We start from the raw sequence: 26,893 nt of genomic DNA on the forward strand, positions 1-26,893 counted from the left end.
TATCCTATGAATACATTCAGCATATATTCAGTGTGTTCATTAAAAGTATTTCACAGCATATACACAAAATGTACAGACCTTAATGCAGTGTGAACATACTGTAGGCTAAAGCATCTGTGCAATTTTAAGAAAATCCTGGACTTTGAGGACTACAGTACTGTTTGCTTGAACAGCTTTACTTTATTTGTCAGTAATGCACTTAGATTCTAACTATTTTTGGTCATCATTTCCTGAACTGGATTAATAACAGTTTTGTATTCTCTCTCACAAGAAATTGTATCTTTATTCATAACTAGTTATATATTGAAAAAAGGAATACGTGTTTTGCTTATGCTAAGGTTCTACCAAAAGTCCATCTGTGTTCTTAACACACAGATGGAGTATTTGCAATTGAAATAAAATTAGAACCAGACTGAATTTAGTTACAGGACATTGACTTTTCATGCAATGGGTAACAAATTAATTTATACCATTAATTTTGTGTAGTAACAGGGAAGAAGTTTTGTGACATGAGGTAATACAATTATTATTTTGGAGGGTTGCGCATTTTGAAATATATGCATCTATTATAAAAAATAAAAAAAAGGGTGTTCTTCAGGTTATGGGTCTTGCTTTCATTTTGTGAAATTGATTTCTAAATTGAAGTCGAGAAATAGATTTGAATCAATAAACTGTCATCTTACAGTAGTACAAAGAGAATGAAATGTTGACAACCACCTGCTTATTGATTTTTCTTTTTCTCCCTGCACAAGAATTACAGGGTATTAATTTGTAATGTAATTCTATTTTTATTCAGTGAAATAATAGCAAAGTAAAGTTTTATTCTGGATGGCACTGACAGTTTTTCAAGAAAACTCATGCCCATAAAAGCAGAAGAAACCCTTAACCATATAGCATGGCTCTGTGAGAGAAAGGGTCTATAATTAAATAGAAGGGTCTACAAATAGACTCTTACATTTATAATGGGTTCTATCATCTTTTCAGAATTATGTCCTTACTGGGAAGCTGCAGCGCTAAAGAATTTCTACTGGAACCTTCTTAAATTAACAAGCTACTTAAACAAAAACATTTGAGAAAATCTAAAATTTGGATTTATGCATAGTAATATAATAAGTTGCCTTTAAACTTTACTTATGGCCACCCACCAGCAAGAGTGCCTTGCCTGCATTTCTTATTTTAGTGGTTGGTGAGAACTTGTGCAGGGATCCGCTCCTCACAGGCCCAACCCAAGGAACACTGGAAGAAGAAACGGAACAAACAAGCATAAAGTCATTCTGTCCCAGGTGGTTAGAGGTGGGTTAGTGTTAACAAGAACTCGAAGGGGGGCCCAATTTTAATCTTTACTTTTATGCCCTCTCACCTCTATGTACTCTCCTGACCTCCAGTACCAGTCACAACCATTGGTTATATTTGGTTTTGTCTTCTTTATTACTGTTAAAAGCTTGCACTATAAGGCCTCATGCCCACTTCAGTTTTTTACTTCAGGGTGCTATCCGTTTTTGTCACTGATAGCACCCTGAACCCATTCATTTCAATGGCCCCATGCACACTTCAGTTATTTAAACGGATCCGTTGTTCCGTTCCGTGCAAAGTAGAGCATGTCCTACTTTGCTCAGTGATTCAGTGACCGTGTGGCCCATAGAAGTCAATGGGTCAGTGAAAAAAAACGGATGGCACACGGAAGGCTTCCGTGTGCCGTCCGTTTTTGACAGAGCCGTTGCCATAGCAACAGCTGGGTGGGCCAAAGTTCCGACTCACAGACGACAGTAAACATTCATTCCTGAAGATAGGCTCATATTTTCACTCCAAAAAACCAAAGTAAGCCAAGCAGAGTAATCTCAAACTGTTCTCTATGCTCTGAAAGCTACAGAAAACAGCACCAGAAACTTCTTGTAAACATTCTATGGGTGTTTCCTGGGACATGTGACAAGTTCAAATGAAGTTCACATCCGTTTTTTAAACGGAAGCCAAACGGAAGCAAAATGTCCGTGTAAAACGGAAACGGAGTGCACACGGAAACAAAAACGGACACACGGATCCGTCAAAAACGGCCGATAAAACGGTGATGGAAGTGTGCATGAGGCCTAACAAATGGACAACTTAATGCATTATCATTTGATAATACTTGTTGATACGCTCATACTCTATGTTCACATCAACAGGATTTTGTAAGAACATGTGCGGTAATATTTTTTTGAATAGCAAGAAATTGTTCAAACAATAGGCGTAAACCTGCAATAAATAAAATAAACAATGTTTTTATCAATTTAGGAGAAATGAGAATGTTTTTGGAAACAAGCAAAGTGAAGAAACAATTGATGTTCAAGCAGCACGTGATTCCTTCAGGAGATACACCACAGTACTTGTTGAATATCAAAAGGTATGTCGATAGTAAACCACCTTTTTCTATGTATGTGAAAAAATAAACCTCATAGAGAGGCATATAACCTGATAGTAAACCACCTTTCTCTATGTACGTGAAAAAAGAAACCTCATATAGAAAGTCTGTCACCTGTATATACTGCCCTATAAGGGCAACATAGTTTGGAGTTAGAACCGCTCAACTTTAATCCAAATGGGCAAAAAAATATTGTGCCGTTTGGCTAATAGCAGCTAACAAAGAGGCAGGGGGGAGCTCTTCATTTTTGAATACAGCAGACCTATAACTATGAGGCCGTTGTATTCTTTGTTTGGCTCTATTAGCCAAATTAAACAATATTATCTTTGGGCTGTTGGGACTAATAGTAGAGTGGATCCGTGCTTGTAATATGCTGCTCTTAAATATGGCAGCATATTCAGGTGACAGATCTGCTTTAAAGCTTCATTATAGGTATCATAATAAAGTGGAAATGGTTATGTACAGATTAAAAACATGTTTGACTACAATATTTATCATTTAAGATTAAGGGTATATTCACATGTGGCAGATATGTTGCAGACATTGAATGAGTTTAGAAAAATTTCATGCACGTGCTGCAGAAACAACACCATTTAGATGTACAGATGTGTCCACCCTTACATTTTCTTGAATTGCTTGATGCTAGTTCAATACAATCTCATGCCGTGTAGTAAAAAACTGTATATATGTTAAACATATGCTTTTTTTTTTTAACATGGGAGTCTATGGCCAAGGAAGGGCATCCGTCACAGCCATCCAGTAAAAACTTATATATCAAATGTATAATTTTTTAACATGGACGTCAGTGGGCGAGGGATGGACGACGGATGTCTCTGATGGAAGCCATCCGTCGCCCATAGACTCCCATGTTAAAAAAAAAAAAAAAAAAAGTATACTTTTAACGTATTTGTTTTTTTAGTTGATGGCTGGGATGTGTACTTTTTATTTTTATTTTTAACATGGGAGTCTATAGACTGATGGATAGCATCCATCGGAAGTATATGTTGTTTTTTTTTTTTTTAATGTTTAACATCTTGCGTCATACATTTCGGGTAATGTCGGATTTACAGAGAAAGTAAGGGGGAACACATGATCCGTTACATATTAGCATACCCTTAGGCCTCCTTGCATTAATACTGCAAGAAAAAATGAACGTTAAAATGCCAGCGTTTTGTAAAATGTAACAGCGTTTTTGGTGGCGTTTTTTTAATTTGGTGTCATTTTGTACAGTACATTTTTTTTTTGTACTATCGTTTTTAAAGTCCTATAAAGAAACCTATGGGAAATAGGGCAGAAAAAAAACCACAGAGCATACTGCGTTTTAAAAAAATAACACCACTAGCCATAAAAAAGCAACAAAAACGGCACAAACTAAAACGCAGTTGTATGTACCGCATTTTATATTTCACTATAGTCTTTAATGTAACATCTGGCCGCACTAAAAAGAACATAACAAAAGGCATTAAAACGTCATGAAAAACGTAGCAAACCGCTGTGTGAATCCAGCCTAAAGGCTGTTCTGTGACAACAGAAAACATTGAAAACAATAAACTTTGCATTATACTTACCCATCAAGTTCTCTTATGTTTTACCTCTCCCAGCCTCTGTGCAACCCCGCTGCTTTGTTGATAGAGTGCCGTCCATACTGACATCCATTCGTCTGGACTTTACGAGCTACTTCAAGACATTTATATTTAATGTTACTATGTTCACTTTCCTTTTTTAAGTATTCTTGTAAATTGAAATCACCACTTTGCTAAAAATATACATTTTTCTCATATTTAAGGACCTGGGACCTTCAGAACTTAAACAAATAAAAAAACAGAATGTTTCTAAAAAAAAATTGGAAAGTGTTAATGACCAACAGAAAAAGAAGAATCGGAATGTGGAACCTCACAGGTTATTATGATATTGATACTTTGTTACAGTTCGGGTGAAAGTTTACTCGACTTGTTTTTGATATATTTTTTATGAATTTTTTAAGAATTATATAAATGTATTACTTTGATGAATTTTTGATGAACTATGTTTGAATTATTTTTATACAATGTTTGAATTTAGTACTGTGATAAGTAATGTCGTGAAGGCAGTCATATCTGGGTTGTCTAGATAGCCAGTATATATATTTAAATTGCTAGTTAGGGTTTTTGGGGTGAGAGGACTAACCAGTACATGTCAAAACAATGGAATATCACAGCACCAGATATATGATTATATGCGTGCAAGCCTCAACAGAACCTGATCCAAAGTCCTTTGATGTAATCCAAATAGAGACACGAGACAGCACATCCAAAAAAAGGAGGAATTTATTCACCAAAAAATGCAACGTTTCAATCCAATAGGACCTTTCTCAAGCATGTGAACACACACAATGTGATGAGTATATAAGGACTCAGTCATTAACAATCAGCAAATCTAATTAAGTGATACAGTACAAAATATACAAGTAATCGGGTAATGATCTTAAATTCAAACACTACATGACAGAAGTATAGTGTAGTGATCGTTATAAAGGTGTTTAAAAAAAGAATGTTAAATATACAAGTTCTATTTAGTGGGTGTACAATTCTTAGAGGATCTGTCACCAGATTTTCAAACCCCTATCTCCTATTGCAGCAGATCGGCGCTGCAATGTAGATAACAGTAAAGTTTTGTTTTTTTTCCAAAACGAGCATTTTTGGCCAAGTTATGACCATTTTTATATTTATGCAAATGAGCGTTTCTTATGTCCAACTGGGTGTGTTTAAAGTTATGTCCAACTGGGCGTGTATTGTGTGTGTACATCTGGGCGTTTTTACTTCTTTTACTAGCTGGGCGTTGTGAATAGAAGTGTATGATGCTGACGAATCAGCATCATCCACTTCTCTTCGTTACCACCCAGCTTCTGGCAGTTCACAGACACACAGCGTGTCCTCACTCATCCGACGTGATGAAGTTCCTGTGGGAGGAAGTGAGTGACATCACAGTGTGATCTCGCGAGGACATGCTGTGTGTCTGTGCACTGCCAGAAGCTGGGTGGTAACCAGGGGCGTAGCTAAAGGCTCATGGGCCCGGGTGCAAGAATTCAACTTGGGCCCCCCTACCCCTCCCCAGCACCACCATCATCATCAGACCCCTGCACGCTCCTATGCCCAGACGCCTTGCCCAACAGCCCCCATAGTATAATGCCCCCACACAGTTAATGCTCCCATAGCTGCCCCCACACAGTTAATGCTCCCATAGCTGCCCCCAATATCAGCCCCCCCATACAGTATAATGCCCCCATATGTGCATAATTACTTACCTATCCCCGTTCCCACGTCGAGTGGAGGATCCTTCGCCTCCTCCGGTGTGTACTATGAGTGACTCAGCGCAGGAAGGCGCGATGATGTCGCTACATCCCGCCTGCCTGCGTCGAGCCGCTCACGGCACAGGGAATGCTGGATCAAGGAGATGTCAGCTCCTTGCTCCAGCATTGATTGGAACCGGGACCTCGGTGAGTGACTCACGAACCCCCAGGGGGATGCGACCCACAGTGTAGGGATGTCACGATACCAAAATTTGGACTTCGATACCGATACTTCGTTTACTTTGCCAACAGTAATAAAAATAAAAATAAAGTTCTTCCATTTTCTGATGTGAGGCACGAGGTGTGATGAAGAATTTTGAATGTGCCTCACATTAATAGTAATTAACCCCCCTTCTCATTTTCCCCTGAATGCTGCAGTCAGCTTTGATCGCAGCATTCAGGAGATGAGCGGCGGAGATGAGCGGTTTCTCTGATCTCCGCCGTTATAGAGCGGGGCTGCAGCTGTGTAATACAGCCATTGCCCCGCTCCTGATATAAGTGCGCGCGCGGTCAGCATGTGGAGATGCGGCCGGCGCTGCACTAATGAGCGGCGGTTCAGGCATTGAGGACAGAACATGGGGGTGTTTTGTAGCGCGCCCACCATGTTCTGTCTTCAGTGCCGACGCTCATTAGTGCAGCGCCGGCCGCATCACATCATCCTGACGGCGCGCACATGTTAGGACTCAGGAGCGGGGCAGTGACTGTATTACACAGCCGCAGCCCCGCTCTCATACACTCATGTGTACTATACTGTATTGTGCAGTTTGCGGTGGAGGAGGGGGGGGGCTGTGATTTAACGCTCCCCCCCCCTCTCCACCGCATACAACACAATACATTACAAGGCATCACATACATTTCATTACAATACATAACGTTACAACACAATACATTACATTACATTACACTGCAGCTTACCTGGAGTCCTCCGCACCGACTCTTCTGCTCTGTCTGGAAGCCGTGTCACGTGACAACACGGTCACATGGTACACTAAGTGTACCATGTGACCGTAACCCGGAAGTGCCGGCTTCACGGCACAGAAGATTTAGTTATAAAAAATGCTGTATGGCAACGGGGGCCCGTGGTCCCCCCAGGCTTAGGGGCCCGGTCGCAACTGCGACCGCTGCGACCCCTATAGCTACGCCACTGGTGGTAACGAAGAGAAGTGGATGATGCTGATTCGTCAGCATCACACACTTCCATTCACAACGCCCAGCTAGTAAAACAAGTAAAAACGCCCAGATGTACACAAACAATACACGCCCAGTTGGACATAACCTTAAACACCCCCAGTTGTACATAAGAAAGGCTCATTTGCATAAATATTAAAAATGGTCATAACTTGGCCAAAAATGCTCGTTTTTGAAAAAAATAAACGTTACTGTAATCTACATTGCAGCGCCGATCTGCTGCAATAGGAGATAGGGGTTTGAAAATCTGGTGATAGAGAGTACCCAATAAAACCAGGTGAAGAGATTGATTTAAAAAACGCACATTTAAACATACAAAAAAAAGCTATCAAATGTAGACTTACTATTCCTCGGTCTCAGCGTCTCCCATTCGCCACTGTGCATGCCTGTGACTAAGTGAAGGCAGTTGTGTTAAAGAGACTACTCTATCGCGCATGCCCAACAGACGCATCAGGAAATTTCTCATATGTTCTGAGTCAGTCTGTTTAGTCCATGTACACGCATGGGCAAGGAAAACCCAGGGCACGCAAACGCCTCCTTAGAGATGGGGGAAAAAAGTCTAAGTCACCAGCAGGTACCCATTGAGCATAGTGTACTAGGGAGAGGGGACATGTGCCTAGACTAAAACTGGTTCAACAACAATAATAATCAGCCACTGGGGGAGTTTGTTAGTCAGCAGCCCATTACTTTTTTTTATTTCAAAGTTTACTGTAAATACAGCTTATTATTATTTTATTTTAGGTCTGTGCTAGATAACTACTTGGGCAGTGCAATTGAAGTCACATTTTGATGTGCGATAGTGCTATTCAATTATAGATTAAAATCACACTTGTCATTTAACCAGTTTATTTACAAATAATATCATTTTATATATGACACTAAACAAGTCATGTGAATATAGAAAAAGTTGCGGGTTTGATTTTAGCAATACCAGTTAGTAGAGCCATATGCAAGCACACAGAGTCTCTATGGACTATGGAGATGCATGTACCATGTGTGCTGCCATGTAGTGCTTCAAAACAGCACCATCTCCTAGAAGCATTACTTCTAGTACGCCATCTAATGGAATATTCCACATGAAATTAGAGACATACAGAGATACGGTAGGGCCTCATAGATTTCAATGTGTGTCATATTACAGATCAAAATGACTCGGAAGGTATATAGAGATGTCATACAGTTGCTTACTTGTACACAGTTCAGACCTTTACAGAAGCTTTTATAACGTCACTTTTATATTCAGTGTTAAAAAAATGTTGTGCACACTTGTGCTTGTGTTAAAATACTCTACATTTATTTTGTGAACATTTTCCAATTATACACTCATGGGGAAATTATATCTATTTAAAATAATGTTTGAATGATGTGTTTATACAGTCATTAGGGTAATTAGATGTAATTGTGTGGAATTGTTGTCTTCTCGTAACGCAGTCTGAGTGCATCAGTCTAATGAACGTAGCAATTTAAAATTAAAGTTTTTTCTTTTAAAATAGAAACATTCTAATCTAGAAACTGCATAGGAGCATATAGCAATTTGCATTGAACGATGCTTCACAAAGTACTCTACAGTAATGAGAGGTGCACAGCAAAACTATCAATATATATATATATATATGTGTGTGTATGTATGTGTATATATATATATATTATTTTTATATATACTCACTAGTGCTAGATTAACATATAGCCCAATTATGACAGATGCCTATAGTAACCAAATGCTACAATATTCTATCCACTAGTACTTTTTATCCGGGAGATGCATCTAATAATAACAGCACATTCATTGTTTCATTCCACACCACAGAGTAAGTCCTGCACACATCCCAGGTTACCATAAAAATGTACAATGAATATACCTGCATGTATACAAAAAATGGCAACAGCTTTATAGAAAAGATGAAAGCAGATGAGAACATTATTTACACAATTATCAACTATTGATTTGATAATATATTTATAGCGAATTCTCTCCACCAACCACCTTTTTAAGATCACCATCCCTGAATGAATATATATATATATATATATATATATATATATATATATATATATATATATAATAGTCCTCTAATTCAAATACATGTATTGCTCCAAATTTCTATAATAATCTCTCTGAAAATGTGGTCCCCCAATAAATACATTGGGCACATTATAGAAATTGGTACAGGAGTTTTTAGGATTAGAGAATAGCACACAAAGTATGAGTACGAAATAATGTTAGATCAATCTATTCATCGCTTTTTTTTGGCCACATTTTTTTGTTTGTGCTTGTTGCAAAAAATATTGCTGAAATGATTGGGATAAATTGTAGACCTTGTGTGACATTTTCAACTATAATAGAAATTGTCAGCCAGCTAATGTCCAGTCCATATCTACCCTACATTGTCGAAGGCTTTTTCTAAAGGTTGCAATGACTCTTTGATGAATAAAATGTTCACACATACTACATATCATATTTTCTGGCAAATTTATTTAAAAGCTTGTGTTACTGGTGTCATTTATTGTAATACTATGTGTCCTATACATCAATAAATTCTGTTTGTCGTATGCCAGTTATATGCCAACTTTACTTACGCCAAATTTTTGTTCATTAATTTTTTTTTAACAGATATATTTCAATTAATGGTTAAAACCACGTACAATAAAAAGACAGAACTCCATACACCCTATGCCGAACAAATAGTCAAAGCAGCCGTCTAGCAGGCAATTTTAGAGCACTTGATGCTTCTCTCTGCTGACAAGCTTTATGGAGATGCTGATTTAATTTTTCAGCAGGACTTGGCACCTGCCCACACTGCCAAAAGTACCAATACCTGGTTTAATAACCACAGTATCACTGTACTTGATTGGCCAGCAAACTCGTCTGACCTAAAGAGGAAAATGGGAGACACCAGACCCAACAATGCAGACGAGCTGAAGGCCGCTATCAAAGCAACCTGGGCTTCCATAACACCTCAGCAGTGCCACAGGCTGATCGCCTCCATGCCACGCCGCATTGATGCAGTAATTCATGCAGAAGGAGCCCCGACCAAGTATTGAGTGCATATACTGTACATACTTTTCAGTAGGCCAATATTTCAGTATTAAAAATAATAATTGAAATTGGGCTTATATAATCTAATTTTCTGAGACACGAAATTTTTGGGTTTTGATTAACTGTTACCATAATCATCAACATTAAAAGAAAAAAATGCTGTAAATAGATCAAACTGTGTGTAATGAATCGATATAATATGAGTTTTACTTTTTGAATTGAATTACTGAAATAAATGTACTTTTTGGATGATATTCTAATTCATTGAGAAGCACTAGTATACAGTGGATATAAAAAGTCTACACACCCCTGTTAAAATGCCATTTTGTCATGTTACAAAGTCAGTACAAGATTAATCATTTCAGAACTTTTTCCACCTTTTAATGTGACCCATAATCTGTATAATTCCATTGAAAAACAAACTGAAATCATTTAGAGGGGAAAAATCAAGATCAAAAATAATGTGGTTGCATAAGTGTTAACACCCTCTTATAATTGGGGATGTGGTTGTGTTTAGAAGTAGCCAATCACATTCAAACTCATGTTAAATAGTACTCAGTACACAGCTGCTATTATTTAAAGTAATTCTGAGTAACCCCATATAAAGTTCAGCTGTTCTATTAGGATATTCCTGACATTTTCTTTGTTGCATGTGACCGCAAAAGCCATGGTCCGTAAATAGCTTACAACACATCAAAGGAATCTGATAGTTGAAAGGCATCAGTCAGGAGAAGGATACCAAAGAATTTCCAAGGCATTAGATATACCATGGAACACAGTGAAGACAGTCATCAAGAAGTGGATCACGTTTGGTACAACCGTGACATTACCAAGATCTGGACATCCCTCAAAACTTGATGAAAAGACCAGATGAAAATTGGTTCGGGAGGCTACCAAGAGGCCTACAGCAACACTAAAGGAGCTGCAGGACTTTCTGGCTGGTACTGTTTGTGTAGTGCATGTGAAAACAATCTCCCGTATTCTTCACATGTCTGGGCTGTGGGGTAGGGTGGCAAGACGGAAGCCTTTCCTAACAAAGAAAAACAGCTGAGCCCGGCTTTGTTTTGCAAAGACCTGCCAAGTCTGCCAAAAGCATGTGGATAATGTGTTATGGTCTGATGAGACCAAGGTTGAATTTTTTGGCCATAATTCCAAAAGTTATGTTTGGCGTAAAGCCAACACTTCACATCACCAAAAGAACACTATACCCACAATGAAGCATGGTGGAGGCAGCATTATTCTTTGGGGCTGTTTCTCTGCAGCTGGAACTGGGGCTTTAGTCAAGGTAAGGGAATTATGAACAGTTCCAAATATCCGTCAATATTGGCACAAAACCTGCAGGCCTCTGCTAAAAAACTGAAGATGAAGAGGAATTTCACCTTTCAGTACGACAACGACCCAAATCAACAAAAGAATGGCTCCACCATTCGAAGATGGAAGTTTTGGAATGGTCCAGCCAGAGCCCAGACCTAAATCCCATTGAAAATCTGTGGGGAGACCTGAAGAGGGCTGCACACAGGAGATGGCCTCGCAAACTGACAGATTTGGAGCGCTTTTGCAAGGAAGAGTGGGCAACAATTGCCAAGTCAAGATGTGCCATGCTGATAGACTTCTACCCAAAATGACTGAATTCTGTCATAAAGTCAAAGGGTAATTCAACAAAGTATTAGTTCAAGGGTGTGCAGATTCATGCAACAACATTTTTTTTGTGTTTTATTTTTATTTTTCCACCCTAAAAGATTTCAGTTTGTTTTTCAATGGAACTGTACAGATTATAGGTGATATTAAAGGTGAAAAATGTTCTGAAATGATTCATCTAGCTGTGTGTGTGTGTGTGCCTGTGTGTGTATGTGTGTGTGTATATATATATATATATATATATATATACACACACACACACACACACACACACACACACACACACACACACACACACACACACACACACACATATATATATATATATATATATATATATATATATATATATATATATGTGTGTGTGTATATATAGTTTATTCTCTCCACATGAATTTTTAAAAAATCTTTATAAGTTTAGGGTGGTGAATCTACATTTTAACAAAAGATAAACTATAATACAAATCTCCTCTGGTTCTATACTATAGATTTAATACTTTTTTTTTTTTTTTCATTTTAGACTTACCAGAGAGGAGATTGAGAAAAAGGCTTTTGCAACTTTGCTCGTGCTGCTAACACCTATTGTTGGTAGATATATAAAACGTAAGAGACTTTTCCAAACCAGCAGAGAAGAGATGCCATGGAGAGCTCAAATGAATATACTTCTTGGACTAACTCACTTCAGCTTGTTTAAGAAAAAGCTTAGTCAGCTGTGCAGTGAAGAACTGGCGAGTGAGCAAAGCATTAACAGGTAAACCTAACACAACACATGAGCAGCTTCACAAATGTCTCTCATTAGCATTCTTCCACATTTTGAGCAAGAGACAAACGACCAGTGTAAGATCCTCTAGTAATGAAGAGACATGGTAGCCCCTGTTCTCAAGTTTACCAACTTAAATGTTATGCTGTCTTGTTAGTTCCTTTAATGCTGCAAGAACAAATTGCCATTGTGTGACCCTTTCTATTTCCTGTTGTTGCTGTCTGTTAATGGGCAAAAGCACAGATCACAATATCTGTAATTCTGTAGCACTGCAGTGCTTCTTTTTAGCCAGTCGCTAAGACTATGGGCTGTTAGTTATGCTGTCTTCACAAATTTGTATGCCGCTATTGATGCATCGAGACATTCTCCAATACTATATAGCTGTTGTGTCTAGTTTTCTCTGTAGCATACATTATTTAAAGTAAAAAGTAGTTTCATATTTGGTGACTTCTAATACATTGTATAATTTATGGGTATCAATCACCCCAAAAACTAAAATGAACTGTAAATATAAATCCTTGAGTTATACTCTTTTTATTATATTATAAAAATTATATTCAGAAGTTGCTATAGTAATTTATTACTGTTTCTGGGAAGGTGTGGTGACCGCTACAATCATGACCATATTAGTTATTATTATTATTAGTATAGCTTTCCCATAAATAATTATAAATAAGAATTAGCTGAATGGAATTTTATCCAGTCAACTGAAGAGAGCAACTGAGAGTAATTTTAGGAAGACATGCTTTTTAATCTCATTATTACAAGAGTGAGAAATACTAAAATACAAATCTATATACATCACTTTTCATCAATTTCAATACACCACCCAAATCATCGATTTTTGGAAATGAACAAAAGAAGCTAGTGTGTGATGAATATGGATTTACTGTATTTAGGCAAGTAAACTTGTTGTACTGATGAAGATTGTTTACAAATGAGTTAAGCCTTAATTTCCTTACATGTTTCTCTCATCAAAGTATCCTTTCTTAACAGCTGTCACGGCAGTGCAAACGCGGGGCATTCTGTCGGTTAAAGGGAATGTGACGCTAGAAAAAAATGTTGTGTTTTTTTAGTTAAACAATTAGTGTATAGGTGATTAAACATTGTTCTAATTTTTTAATTTTTTTTCGCGAGTCAGGAAATATTATAAATTAGATTCTAATTTATAATATTTCCCAGTGCTGGTCACTAGATGGAGCAATTCCCAAAATTGCAGCATTGCATGAGGTAAAGCAACCACATTGCTTTTATGCTGCAAAATTTGAGAAAACTCACTCGCTCTAGTGAGCTCTCAGAATCCCCCCCTCCTTTATCCTGGCTAGTGCCGGGAGAAACGAGGGGATTGAACGGTCAAACCTCCTACACTGTGTGTCGCCATTTTTTGAGCTAACACACAGTGTAGTAGGTTTACATACACTAGTAAACACACAGTAAAACACTTACATACACAGAAATAACTTACCTGCTCCAGTCGCCGCCGCTCCGTCCGCTCCGTTTGCTACCGCCGCTCTAAGTGCACAAGTCCGGAAGCCGCGACCGGAAGTAGTAATCTTACTGTCCGGCCGCGACTTCCGGTCTACAGGAAAATGGCGCCGGACGGCGCACAGTTCAACTTGGGGAGCAGCGCATGTGCCGTTCCCACACAGACGGCGTACATCATAGTGGATGGAACGGGCCGCATTCGCTATGGGACTGTAGCTGCCGTATTCCATGTCTGTATGTGTCGTTAATCGACACATACAGAAATGGAAAAAAAAAATGGCAGCCCCCATAGGGAAGAAAAAGTTCAAAAATAAAAAAAAGTAAAACACAAACACACAAATAAATATAAAAGTTTTTAATAAAATACCAAAATCAAACTGATGTAAAAAAATTTTTTTTCGTGACACTGTTCCTTTAACTTATCTAAAGTTTCAGCTTCGATTGCAGCCTACTTCTCTTGTAGCAACTCCCAAAGTTTCATCTCGTAACTTGCACATCTTGAACACACCTGTCCACATGATTCCGAAGCAGTTCAATTGGATTGCAAATGTCGTTCTTTTGACTGAATATACTTTTTGCAAAGACAGGAGGTTTTGGGTCGTTATCTTGCTGTCGTGTGAAACCACAACCAATAAGACATGTATCGGAAGGGATGGCATGGCGCACCAGGATGTTGTGGTAGCACTTGCGGTCCATGATTCCTTAGATTTTTCATAAGTCATCAACCGCACCACCTCCGAAACATACACAAACCATATTGCAACCTCCTCTATGCTTCAATGTGGACAGTAAGAATACGCTCAACTGTCCCACAATGGATGAACTTCCACCTCTTGGACCCAAACATATCAAACTTCGATTTGTTTGTGAAAAGAACCTTTTTCCACGCACTAGTGGTCCAGCTCCTGTGGGTTTTAGCCCACAATAGCCTCTTCTTTTTATTAATAGGCCTAAGTAACATTTTCAGGCTGCAACACATCCATTCAAGCCACTGGCTACAAGGCAGTGTATGACAGTCGTGATTGACATGCTTTTATTCCTCGTCTCTATCAGAGCAGCACGGATCTCGCAAGCTGTTTTTGAATATGTCCTGTTTGGAACACACTGATAAATTTGTCCTCCTGTTTTTGGTCACTCGAGGGTGTCCGGATCTTGGTTGATCACGCACACTTGTTTTCAGTGTATACCTTGTACAAAGCACGCCACTAAGAGAAACCTTCCTCGGATGAGCAATTTCCCGAAAAATATGCCCTGCATTTCTTATAGTGACCATGGCATATAGTTTTTCAATTGATAATTCCTTCCTAAAACAGTAGCTAGACTTTCTGTGCAAAACACACGTATCACATTTATCCTTAACAGAGATATCAATAAAGCTGGGGATGTATTAAAATGAATGAGCAGTAGTGTATCATCTATCCCTTCCAAAATTAATTTGATGTCCTTCCAATTTGGGTCTTGTTTCTTGCAAAACCAGAGCCGTGAAACCTTACCACCATTAACTATCCTTGGTCACATACAGTTAAATACATCCAAAGTGCCCTCCTCTGCATCTCCCTCTTGCCCATTTTTTGGCTTTAAGTTGGCCATACACATTAGATTAACATCAGCCAAATCTGCTGATTCTTGTGGGACCGGCTGACCATCTAATGCAGACATGGGCAAACTACGGCCCGCGGGCCACATACGGCCCGTTAGGCTTTTTAATCCGGCCCGCCGAACTTGTCCAAATCATAGTAAAAACCTCCTTTTTTTTCCCCTTTCCCTGCAATGCCCACGTTTTCCCAATAGATGGCGCACTCAAAACACATTGACCGTTGTTAACTCCTTAACGCCGAAGGACGGATATATCCGTCCTCAGCAGCTGCTAGTTCGCGCAGGAGGACGGATATATCCGTCCTGTGATGGCGCGGGTACTGCCAGTGTACCCACGCGATCAGCGGCAGGAGCACGGCTGTTATACACAGCCTGGCTCCTGCTGCAACTGCCGGAATCGAAGCGCGCTCCGATTCCGGCAGTTTAACCCATTAAATGCCGCTGTCAATAGTGACAGCGGCATCTAATGTGTTTGACAGAGGGAGGGAGCTCCCTCTGTCACCCGATCGGCGCCCCCGCAAACAAATCGCGGGTCGCCGTCGGGTTTCCATGACAGCCGGGGGTCTAACAAAGACCCCCAGGTCTGTCTTCCGCAACTGCCTGTTTGGCGATGCCTGAGGCATGACCTAACAGGTTGCCTGTCAGTTTTACACTGACAGGCAATAATGCTTTGGTATACTAAGTATACCAAAGCATTATATATGCGATCGGCACATCGCATAGTGAAGTCCCCTGGTGGGACTTAAAAAAAAAATGTCAATCAGTTAAATAAAGTTTGTTGAAAAAAAATAAAATAATTACAGTCAAAATCAAATAAAACTACTTTTTTTGCCCAAAAAGTGGTTTTATTCAGTAAAAGTGTCAAAACAAATAACACATACACATATATGGTATCCCCGCGATCATAACAACTTGACCAATAAAATGAACACATTAATGAAACCGCCGGATGTACGGCGTCCAAAAAACAACGGCAAAATTCTCTCTTTTCTCCCATTCCCCCCATAAAAAATAAAATAAAAGTTAATCTATAAGTCCTATGTACCCCAAAATAGTACTAATGAAAACTACGCATTGGCCCGCAAAAATCAAGCCCACATACGGTCACATCGACGGAAAAATAAAAAAATGACGGCTCTTGGAACGCGGCGATGCAAAAACAAGTAATTTTTTTCTAAAAGGGTTTTTATTGTGCAAACATAGGAAAACATATAAAACCTTTACATATTTGGTATCCTCGTAATCGTGCCGACCCGTAGAATAAAGGTAACATGTTATTTATGCTGCATAGTAAAGGGCATAAATTTATAACGTGAAAATTAATGCTGGAATAGCTGCTTATTTTCAATTCTCTCCTAAAATAAAGTTAATAAAAGTTAATCAATATATTGTAAGCATCTAAAAATGGTGCAATTACAAAATACAACTCGTCCCGCAAAAAACAAGCCCTTATACGGCTATGTCGACGTAATAAAAAAAAAGTTACGACTCTTGGAATGCGACCATGAAAAAACAAAAAATAATCCTTGGTCATTAACGTGCAAAATGGCCCGGTCATTAAGGGGTTAATGTGGCGCGTATTTCTCTTTATTTCTCTTTATTTCACTTTAATTTTCACTTCGTTTCACGTCACCATTAAGCCCTTCGGTTTTCAAAGAGTACAATATCAGCCGTCACTTTGCCACGAAGCATGCAAACTATGCTAGCAAGCAGTCAACACAAGAACGGGCGGCTACTGCTCAGAGGTTGGCAGCTAATTTACAGAGTCAACAGAACTTTTTTCTTGATAAATCACAGTGCGTATGTTATTTTAATCTATTTACATTTCCTCCTCCCAGTATCTGCGAAATAGTATGTAAATGCCATATCTTGCATATTCCTTGAGACAAATTTATTAACTGATAAGGGCTATTTTTCACATTTGAAAGACAGTTAATAAATTGGGTTGTAGTGTTCTTACTGTGCTATGAGGTTTGCACACACTACATTTAATGCTTTAGTATATCCGGCCCAAACACTCCCTCCAAATGCTCCTGGCCCGGCCCCTCTGTCAAATTTTAGAACCCATTGTGGCCCGCGAGTCAAAAAGTTTGCCCACCCCTGATCTAATGTATATTAGACGTTTGACTGACATTGGTTCATCAGATGTCGGGGAATAAAAGGATCAGTCATGTTGAATTTCGACATTTTCGATCCTTTGTTCTCATGGGAGATAAGCCACCGCTAGATAAGCCGTGCCATTGAAAACTCATGCACGCTCAGCTGAATTTGTATGGAAGTGTATGGTGAGGTCGGGAGGACCAGCTATCGACTGAACGAACATTCAGCAGACAGCTATTGAAGGTGTATGGCCAACTTTAGAATGCCCATTAAACCTTCTTTGTCCCTTTCCTGTCTGCTTCATGCTTCTCAGATTGTCTTATATGCATTGAGCATATAAACACTTGTCTTATCCCCTGGTCATTTAGAATAATATTTATTTTTATAGTGCTAACATATGCCACAGCTCTTTACAATTGGTTAAGTAACACACAAAAAAAATTACAAGTAATCAATACAAAATAACAACGAGACAAAAAGAGAGAGTTCCCTGCCAATAAGAGCTGACAATCTAAAATAGGAGTGACACAATAGCTACATAGTGCTAATTTTGTCCAGGGGAACAGGCCCATATTGACAAGAAAAATATAAATAAGGGTTTGTGCACACACACTAAATACGTCCGTAATTGACGGACGTATTTCGGCCGCAAGTCCCGGACCGAACACAGTGCAGGGAGCCGGGCTCCTAGCATCATACTTATGTACGATGCTAGGAGTCCCTGCCTCTCCGTGGAACTACTGTCTCGTACTGTAATCCTGTTTTCAGTACGGGACAGTTGTCCTGCAGCGAGGCAGGGACTCCTAGCATCGTACATAAGTATGATGCTAGGAGCCCGGCTCCCTGCACTGTGTTCGGTCCGGGACTTGCGGCCGAAATACGTCCGTCAATTACGGACGTAATTAGTGTGTGTGCACATACCCTAAGACTGCATGAACCCATCTCCCAGCCAGTATCTGAGCCACCGCGGATATAAAATTCTGTTCTGCAACAAGAGCAGCTAGTTGAGGACAAAGTAGAGTGAAGGTAGCTGTGACCTAATTTGGAATGAACATGTATCTGGTTTCTCTATATTACCTGAACCTTAGGGTGAATGTTCTCCTTAGAATAATATAAAATAAATTGTTACATTTTGTGGAATACAAATATTGCAGGAAACTGTGTGCCCTTAAATGACTAATGCATTGTAAAATTATGGTGTTCGGTAAAACTAGCAGCATCTGAAATGTTTTTAGAAATGGTTTGAATGCAATTGTTGCACAATTTCACTTAATCTTCTGTAACAAATCACTATGAACATGCCTCATGGTGTATCATTTTCAATCCCTGAAAAATTGGGTTTTCTATACTATCTTTTATAAGAAAATAGATGTTATTTCGTTAAGATTAGATATGTATTGCTCTTTTTAAAACTGAGCAAAAACAGTATACATTTTACAATATTCGCATTTTAGTAAGGTGTTAACAAAAGCCTGTATGAAGTTCAATGGAGGATTGATTTAACAGCTTATGGGATATTTTAAAAAGCAAGAGTTCAAAACTCAGATGCTAAAGGGCACTGGTTTACATATAAATCATTGGGCCCTATTGCAAAGGTCTCCCTGGGTCCCCCTTCCCAATAGAAATCGTTGTGCCTCTAAACAGTGGTGAATAAAATGGATCAGGTTGATTAGGACCCTAATAAACCCGCAGATCCTCAGTGCAAAGATATGGGAATTGGACAAAAATTCATACGGCTTTGAGTCATCATTTTAGCTAGTGGGGAGCCAGGATAATAGGTCTTTAAAAATAATTAGTCACAGGTAGAGTATATTTGTATATAGGTCCATATTCCCTTCTGTGTATATAGCTCATATACATTATACAGCTCATTACACTTAGCAAATCTCATTACAGTGGTCTTTCTAGCATTATAAACCAGGGCTATATTTTATCTATGTACACGTCCTCTTATAAGACCATGATCTACAATGTAGACTGTTTAAAGGGTTATTCTGATTATAGACACTTCTGCCATTTCAATAAGAGTTGGCAGTGGGGTCGCATTTCAAATGGGTTTAAAAGCAAGAGCCATTTCAAATATCCACGCAAAATGAGTCCCAGTCCCTTATTCCTGGAAGAAAGGGTGACTGCATATGCCCAATCACTTTTGATCTCTATTAAAAGGAGATATGGAAACAGCCGAGCACGCTCACTCACCTGTTTCCATGTCTCACATTCACTATAACGGGGAGCGAAAGTGAAATTAATTGGAGTTTCTAAGACACATCAGTGCTTTCACTCATAGGCTATCTGACTTCAGTGTTGTTGCTCACCTTTACCCGAGCCAGAGACTATCACACACTGGCAGCCACGGCTCCCCGGCCACAGCTCTTGTGTTTCCAGCCATGTCAGGGTGCCGTGGCAACAAGTGCCTCTCTGATGGCCTATTTATAGAGGGATCTGGCTGGTCAGTGGTGCCTGCAGATAAGATACATCCTTTGTTCTTATGTATTGACCTGATCCTGACTTGACCATCGCTTTGTTTTTGTGATTCCGTTTTTTATTTATTTTTTGCCCCTTGGATTTGTCGCCTGGTACCTGTTGTTCTCTTGGTTGTGATACCTGGCACTACCTCGGACTACATTCCTGTTTCCTCTCCTGCCTAGTCGCATCCTGACCGCTTGCCCTGGTGATGACCTTTTTCCTCATTTCTGACTATGCTTGAGTTTCACTCAGAGCACCTGCCGCCAATCGGTAACTTCTCTGGGGAGCGTGACCTTCAAATCTGACCGGGAATGTAGGGGATTAATAGTGAAGAACAGGGAAATTCTTTAGACAATGAACACCAAATTATCATGCGCTAAATTGATTGCAGTACAAAGGAGCCACTTCTCTGGTTAGAGACATAACAAAGGGCAAGTTGAGGATTGCAGCCTCCAATTCCCCAACAATGTGACCTCTTTACCTTATGGCAAAAATTATATTAATATAAATTACCTCTTCACTACAGAACAGTATTATAAAATCTAAATTTCTCTATGTTTTGCTAATTTTAGTGCCAGAACTGCAGAGAATTTTCAAGTTAATGACTAGTCTAACATTGCAAATAATTTCTACCTTTCTACTTGTTCACCCCTGACCGTGCCCATGTACCAAGTGGCAGGAATGACTCTTGAATGGATGAGTTTACACATATTATAATTCAGCCTTTGCACATTCCTTGCTGTTTTAATTTTACCTTCTGGTTTTGCAGTATTTAATATACATTACGCTACATTGACAAGTGAAAAAAACAGTCTTGTTGTAAAGCAATGCTATAAAGAAAACTTTAGACGTCATTTATTTTCTGAATTTAGTGCTCACTAAGACTGGAATATACATTCTAACTTAAGTCTAAATTTTTTTGTCTTGTAATGTAATAACATGTAAATTTAATTAATACTCTAGAGGTACAGATCAAACTTTTAATGTTCATTTGTATGTAAATCTTTTAATCGTGTATGAAATTAAGAAGACCCGGGCACAGTAACAAACAAGGCTTATAGCTTAGAATAAAAATGAGGATATAACATTAATGATGTATATAGGTCACAGCATTATTGATACGGTTTGTACATTAAATATTAGTACATTATTATAACAATCACTATGTGCTATCATGGCATATCCTATTGATACCAAAAAAATGATACATGCAGACTATAATACATTATGTGATGGCAAGATATCTACTCATAATTCATTTCATGACTTGACACCAACACCCATCATTGATAAATTGCAATAATTTCAATAACATGTTTTCACAGCACCAAAAGTCGTCAATGTTCTATCACCTCAGATATCTATGACGTGAGCACACCGTTAAGATAAAAACTCAGTAGCTTTATTAGAATAAGTAAATTCTATTGTTGTGTATATTGTAAAATATTGAAACTACCCATATATTCCATACGAGGCTGCACACTAAGGTTCTGGTGACCAGAGGATCTTATTTCGAAATAAAATAAATAAATAAATTTAAAAGCGCAGTGCACATATGAGTATTTAGATTTAAAATTATTTGTTTTTATATCTTTGATAGCATCTGCATCATTTAATTATGTTATGTTAGGCATGTCCAATTGCAGCCATCATTTTATTTAAAAAAATGTCATCTGTATTTTAATTTCCTTTTCTATTCCTTTTAATTTGTTTTTTTTTATTATTATTGATCTCGCTTGGATCAGTGCATCTTTATATTATTTATATGTAACCAGGGGCATCCATAGAAATTATAGAGCCCCATAGCATAACTCTCAATAATGGGCCCCTCCTCAAAAACAGAAAAAAGGCAAAGCGGAAAATAATGTGCTACAGCAAATACTGTGTGGGTGTATGCATATGAGAGATTTCCCATAATCCTGTATGTCAAAGGTCCTGAAGATGTTGAATTATCAAAATTTTACTGTAGGCAAATATAGTGATCTTTATATTGATACTTCTTTAATTAAAATCAAAGTCCACCTTTGAACTCTATTTTATTTTTCAATTCCATAATTATGTGCTAATTAATTTTTTAACTCTATGCCACTTCTATGCCTATTCACATGGTTATAGTCTGTGGCACGTACACTATTGCCTGTAACATGTTTCTAGAAGGGCTTACGATAGTACAGTGTCAATAGTGAAATAAACACAAATAAGGCTTTACGCTGACATAAAAGCGTACAGTACATGTTTAGTTCATTCATCAAATGTTTCTGTTTTTGCCTATCTTATAGTTTAACCTTCACCCTTAGGTCTTGTTCACACAGTGCAGTTTTGATGCCAAAACCTGAATTAGATACTTAAGAAAGAAGTCTTTCCTTTAGGCCCTACTCACACGGAGTATTTTGCAGGCAGAAAAAATCCTGAAGGCATTTTGAGGCAGATTTTGTCTTGCTTGCACATTCTTGCAAAGGTTTTCGGCGTTTTTTCGCTTGCAGCCATTGATCACCGCAGGCAAAAAATGCTGCGATAAAATGTTTTTTTTTCTGCCTCCCACAGATTGGGAGGTCAGAGGTTGAACCGTGGCAAGAAAGGACACACTGCTTTTTTTTTTTTCCCCGCAAGCGGCTAAATCAATGGAAGGCGGTTTTGGAAGTTTTTTGGCGATTTGTGATTTCAGCGTCAAAAGCAGCGCAAAAAAACTTAGTGTGAAGTGGACCTAGTACACTTCACTTTAGGATGTTTTCGTGCTTTTAGTTAAAACAAAGCTATAAAAACTGCACCAAACGGCACTGTTTGAACCAGGGGTTACAAGATGATTTTTTTTTTTAAATTGGGTTGTTTTTTCTTCTTTACTTAATGGCATGTTTGTTAACCCTTTAGTGGTCAGACTATTTTGGGTCTTAATGGATTGTCCAGTCATCTAAAAAGTGTAAATGTTCATAGGAACAGTGTGACGATCTGTGGGTATGTGGACCCACTAGGCCGCACCGCCGTAGCAGAGAGGCAGCTGGCCAAACAGATTACCCAATAATACAAAGTCCAGCACAAGGGTACCGGAATAGTCCAGACAGTCGCAGTGGCTAGGCACAGATGGTACTTCAGACGGCAGATGATGCAAAGCGTGGCTGATGACACCAGGCGTGGTGTAACACAGCAGGCGTCACCAGAGGCACAACATGACTTCAACTTCTAAGGCACAGGAACAAGGTTAGCACGGGATACCGGATACAGGTAGCAGGTACGGGAATACTGCGAACAGGATAACACTACGGGACCATTTGCAAGACTAACACGGGTAAACACAACAAAGCTCAGGCAATTAGTGAAGGGGCAGGGCCCTTCTTATAGTCCAGGGTGGTCATTATTTTTATGTGAAACAAAAAAAGGGAAAAGGAGACCCAGCAGGCTGGCAGGCATAATACTTAAACAAAATTCAACTAGTCTGCCGTTAAGCAAAAAGGGGGAGTGCCCTATTCCCAGCTGGCTACAAAGATATGCAATAAACTAAAATTTAACTTTTATTAGGTATGATTAAACAGACCGGTAAATAAACCGAACAGGACAAAAACACTTGTTAAAAATTAGCTAATGCTCACTGACCGTGAGGGATATTGCACATCTGAGATGCAGTTAATCAGTACGACGTGATATATCCGTATCTGTTTAACTTAACAGCGTCTGCAGTACACTGTAGTACACAGATCAGGTAATGTCAGTGGCTACAGTCAGTGAGACATTAAAGTAAAAACCTAAAGAGAAGCCCCCCCCAACATGTTTCGCTACATACGCAGCATCCTCAGGGGTTCAAATGGGCCCTTTAAGTTCGGGCACGAGCGTGCGCACACACCCTACGGGACACAGCCGAAAGGAGCGGAAGTGACTGCTGGTGTCTCCTGGGGAGGAGAAACAGCCCAGCGCTCACTGATCCATGGCTGTGGCTGTCTGGGGGTGAGTAATCCTGATGGTCCGTGGCCATGGGTGCTACAGTGTCCCCCCTCTTACGGGCCAGAGTGAGAGAGAAACTTCTTAATGAGGGTAGGAGCATTGAGGTTCTCCTCTGTCTTGCAGGACCTCTCTTCTGGACCAAACTCCTTCCAATCCACTAAATAAAAAGTTCTTCCACCTACTTTTTGGGTGTCCAGGATCTCTTTAACCTCTAATATATCTGATGAACCGCTGGGGGCGACTGCAGGACAAAGTCTTGGTGTAGCGGTTCAGTACCACAGGCTTAAGGAGGGAAACATGAAAGGAGTTGGGGATCTTGAGGGTAGGAGGCAGCCGAAGCTTATAGGAGACTGGGTTGATCTGCTGCAGGATCTCGAAGGGTCCGTGGAACCTTGGAGCAAACTTGTATGATGGCACCCTCAACCGGATATTCCTTGAGGACAGCAATACCTTGGTGCCCAGAAGAAACGGAGTCAGCTTTCTTCTCCTTGTGTCTGCCTTTCGTTTCATGCGGTCGACTGCCAGTAGAATAGAGGATCGGGTCTGCTGCTAGATCTGCAGGAAGTCCCTGAATGCAGAGTCAGCTGTGGGCACCTGGGATGTAGCTGACACCTGGAGAGGAATTTGTGGGTGTTGGCTGTAAACAATGAAGAACGGCGTGACAGCAGTGGACTCGCTTGTGTGGTTGTTATAGGAGAACTCAGTCCAAGGAAGAAGCTGCACCCTGTCATCATGCTGCCCTTGAGATGGTGTCGTAGATAGTTCCCCATGATTTGATTAATCCTCTCGACTTGACCATTGGACTAGGAATGATAGGCTGAGTAAAAGTCCAACTTCACATCAAGGAGTTTGCAGAGGGCTCTCCAGAACTTTGAAGTAAACTGAACCCCCCCCCCCCCCCCCCGATCAGACATGATATGCATAGGTAAGCAATGCAGGCAGAAGATGTGTTGGATGAAGAGGTTGGCCAGTTGAGAAGCAGAAGGTAGGCCAGTCAGCGGAACGAAATGAGCCATTTTCGAGAATCGGTCCACCACCACCCAGACTGTACTGCATCCAGCAGAGGGAGGCAGGTCCGTGACAAAGTCCATTGCTATATGCTGCCAGGGAGCATTGGTCACAGCCAGCGGTTGGAGCAGACCGGCAGGCTTGGAGTGAGCAACCTTGTTAGCAGCGCACACCGTTCAGGACGAGACAATGTCCACAATGTCTTTGGGCAGCGTGGGCCACCAGAAATGACGGGCAATCAGATCTTGGGTCTTACTGGCACCCGCATGCCCCACCAGTTTGGAGATGTGTCCCCAGCGAAGAATTCTCCCTCTGTCTGCCAGGTGCACAGAAGTCCTCCCCGGAGGGATATCTCTAACTTGCAGGGGATTGACAGAAATAATGCAGGATGGATTAATGATATTTTGCGGAGACTCCGTGGTGTTCTCTGTCTCGAACGACCTGGACAGGGCATCAGCCCTCACATTTTTGTCAGCAGGGCGGTAGTGGAGCTCAAACTGGAACCGGGCAAAGAGCAGCGACCACGGGGGTTCAGCCGTTGGGCCGACTGGGGATAGGTGAGGTTCTTGGAGTCTGTAAATATCAGGATAGAGTGAGCTGCGCCCTAAAGTAGATGTCTCCACTCCTCCAGGGCCAATTTGATGGCCAGTAACTCTCGATCCCCAATCGAGTAATTGCGTTCTGTGGAAGAAAAAAAGTTTTGAATAATAGCTACATAGCACTGTCCACCCTTTGGGACCTCTCTGGAACTGAAGTGCGCCTGCATCAACAGAGGAGACATCCACCTCCAACGAAAGCTGTCGAGATACATCAGGATGGTGGAGAGTTGGGGTTGACGTGAGGGCACTTTTAAGGCAATTAAATGAAGATTCTGCCTTTTGGAGTCCACACCTTGGCGTTCATGTCTTTTTTGGTGAGGGTAGAGATGGGAGCTGTCAGTGAAGAGAAGTTTGGGATGAACTGCCGATAGAAGTTGGCGAATCCCAAAAAACGCTGTATGGACATTAAGCCTCGAGGGATTGGCCACTCCAGGATGGACTTTACCTTCTCAGGATCCATCTTGTGGCCTTGATCCGAGATGATGTAGCCCCGGAAGGGTAGAGAATTTCTTTCAAACGTACACTTCTTCAGCTTGGCATACAGGCGATTCTCCCTTAAGCGCAGCAGAACTTGACGGACATGTCTCTGATCAGTCGTCGGACCTGGAGAAAAAAATCAAGATGTCATCGAGATAGACCACAACACAAGCATAGAGGAGATCTCGGAAGATGTCATTGATGAACTCTTGGAAGACTGCGGGAGCGTTACACAGACCAAAGGGCGTCACCAGGTATTCATAGTGTCTGTATGGAGTGTTGATTGCCTTCTTCAATTCGTCACCCCTGCGGATCCGGATTTAGTTATAAGCCCCATGCAGGTCTAGCTTGGGAAAAATCTTGGCTCCTTGTATGCGGTCAAACAGTTTGGAAATTCGCGGCAACAGATATCTGTTCTTGATCGTGATTTGGTTGAGGCCCCGGTAGTCAATGCAAGGTCGAAGAGATCAGTCGTTCTTTTTGACAAAGAAGAACCTGGCCCCGGCCAGGGAGGAGTATTTTACGTATGAAACCCCTCTCCAAATTCTCCTTTTATATAGGCAGACATAGACTGAGTCTCTGGCAAGGAGAGAGGGTATGCCCTTCCACAAGGAAGGGACGCATCAGGAACCAGTTCAATAGGGCAGTCATATGCCCGGTGTGGGGGTAGCGTCTCGGCCTCCTTCTTGCTGAAGACATCCGCAAACTGTGAGTAGTGGGGAGGCAATCCTGCCAACGACTGGGGTAGAGGAGGCTGGGCCGGATGGATCTGCCCCAGATGGTGGTTGAGACACTTGGGACCCCACTGGAGAACCTCACCAGAATTCCAGTCCAGAACTGGGGCATGTAGTCAAAGCCAAGATAGGCCCAGCAGCACAGT

The 26,893-nt window shown here is 40.3% G+C and overlaps 1 protein-coding gene across 2 annotated transcripts in view; it reads left to right on the plus strand.

Moving 5' to 3' along the window:
• Window positions 1-26,893, plus strand: part of CFAP54 (cilia and flagella associated protein 54) — a 360,575-nt gene that overhangs the window by 166,047 nt on the left and 167,635 nt on the right. For both annotated transcript variants that reach the window (XM_075856765.1, XM_075856766.1), the window contains exons 32-34: window positions 2,272-2,380; window positions 4,185-4,297; window positions 12,110-12,340. In XM_075856765.1, coding sequence (XP_075712880.1) covers window positions 2,272-2,380; window positions 4,185-4,297; window positions 12,110-12,340 — 453 coding nt within the window. The remainder of the gene's footprint in view (window positions 1-2,271; window positions 2,381-4,184; window positions 4,298-12,109; window positions 12,341-26,893) is intronic.

Source organism: Rhinoderma darwinii, chromosome 3 (assembly GCF_050947455.1).
Source record: "Rhinoderma darwinii isolate aRhiDar2 chromosome 3, aRhiDar2.hap1, whole genome shotgun sequence".
Taxonomy (NCBI): Eukaryota; Metazoa; Chordata; class Amphibia; order Anura; family Rhinodermatidae; genus Rhinoderma; species Rhinoderma darwinii.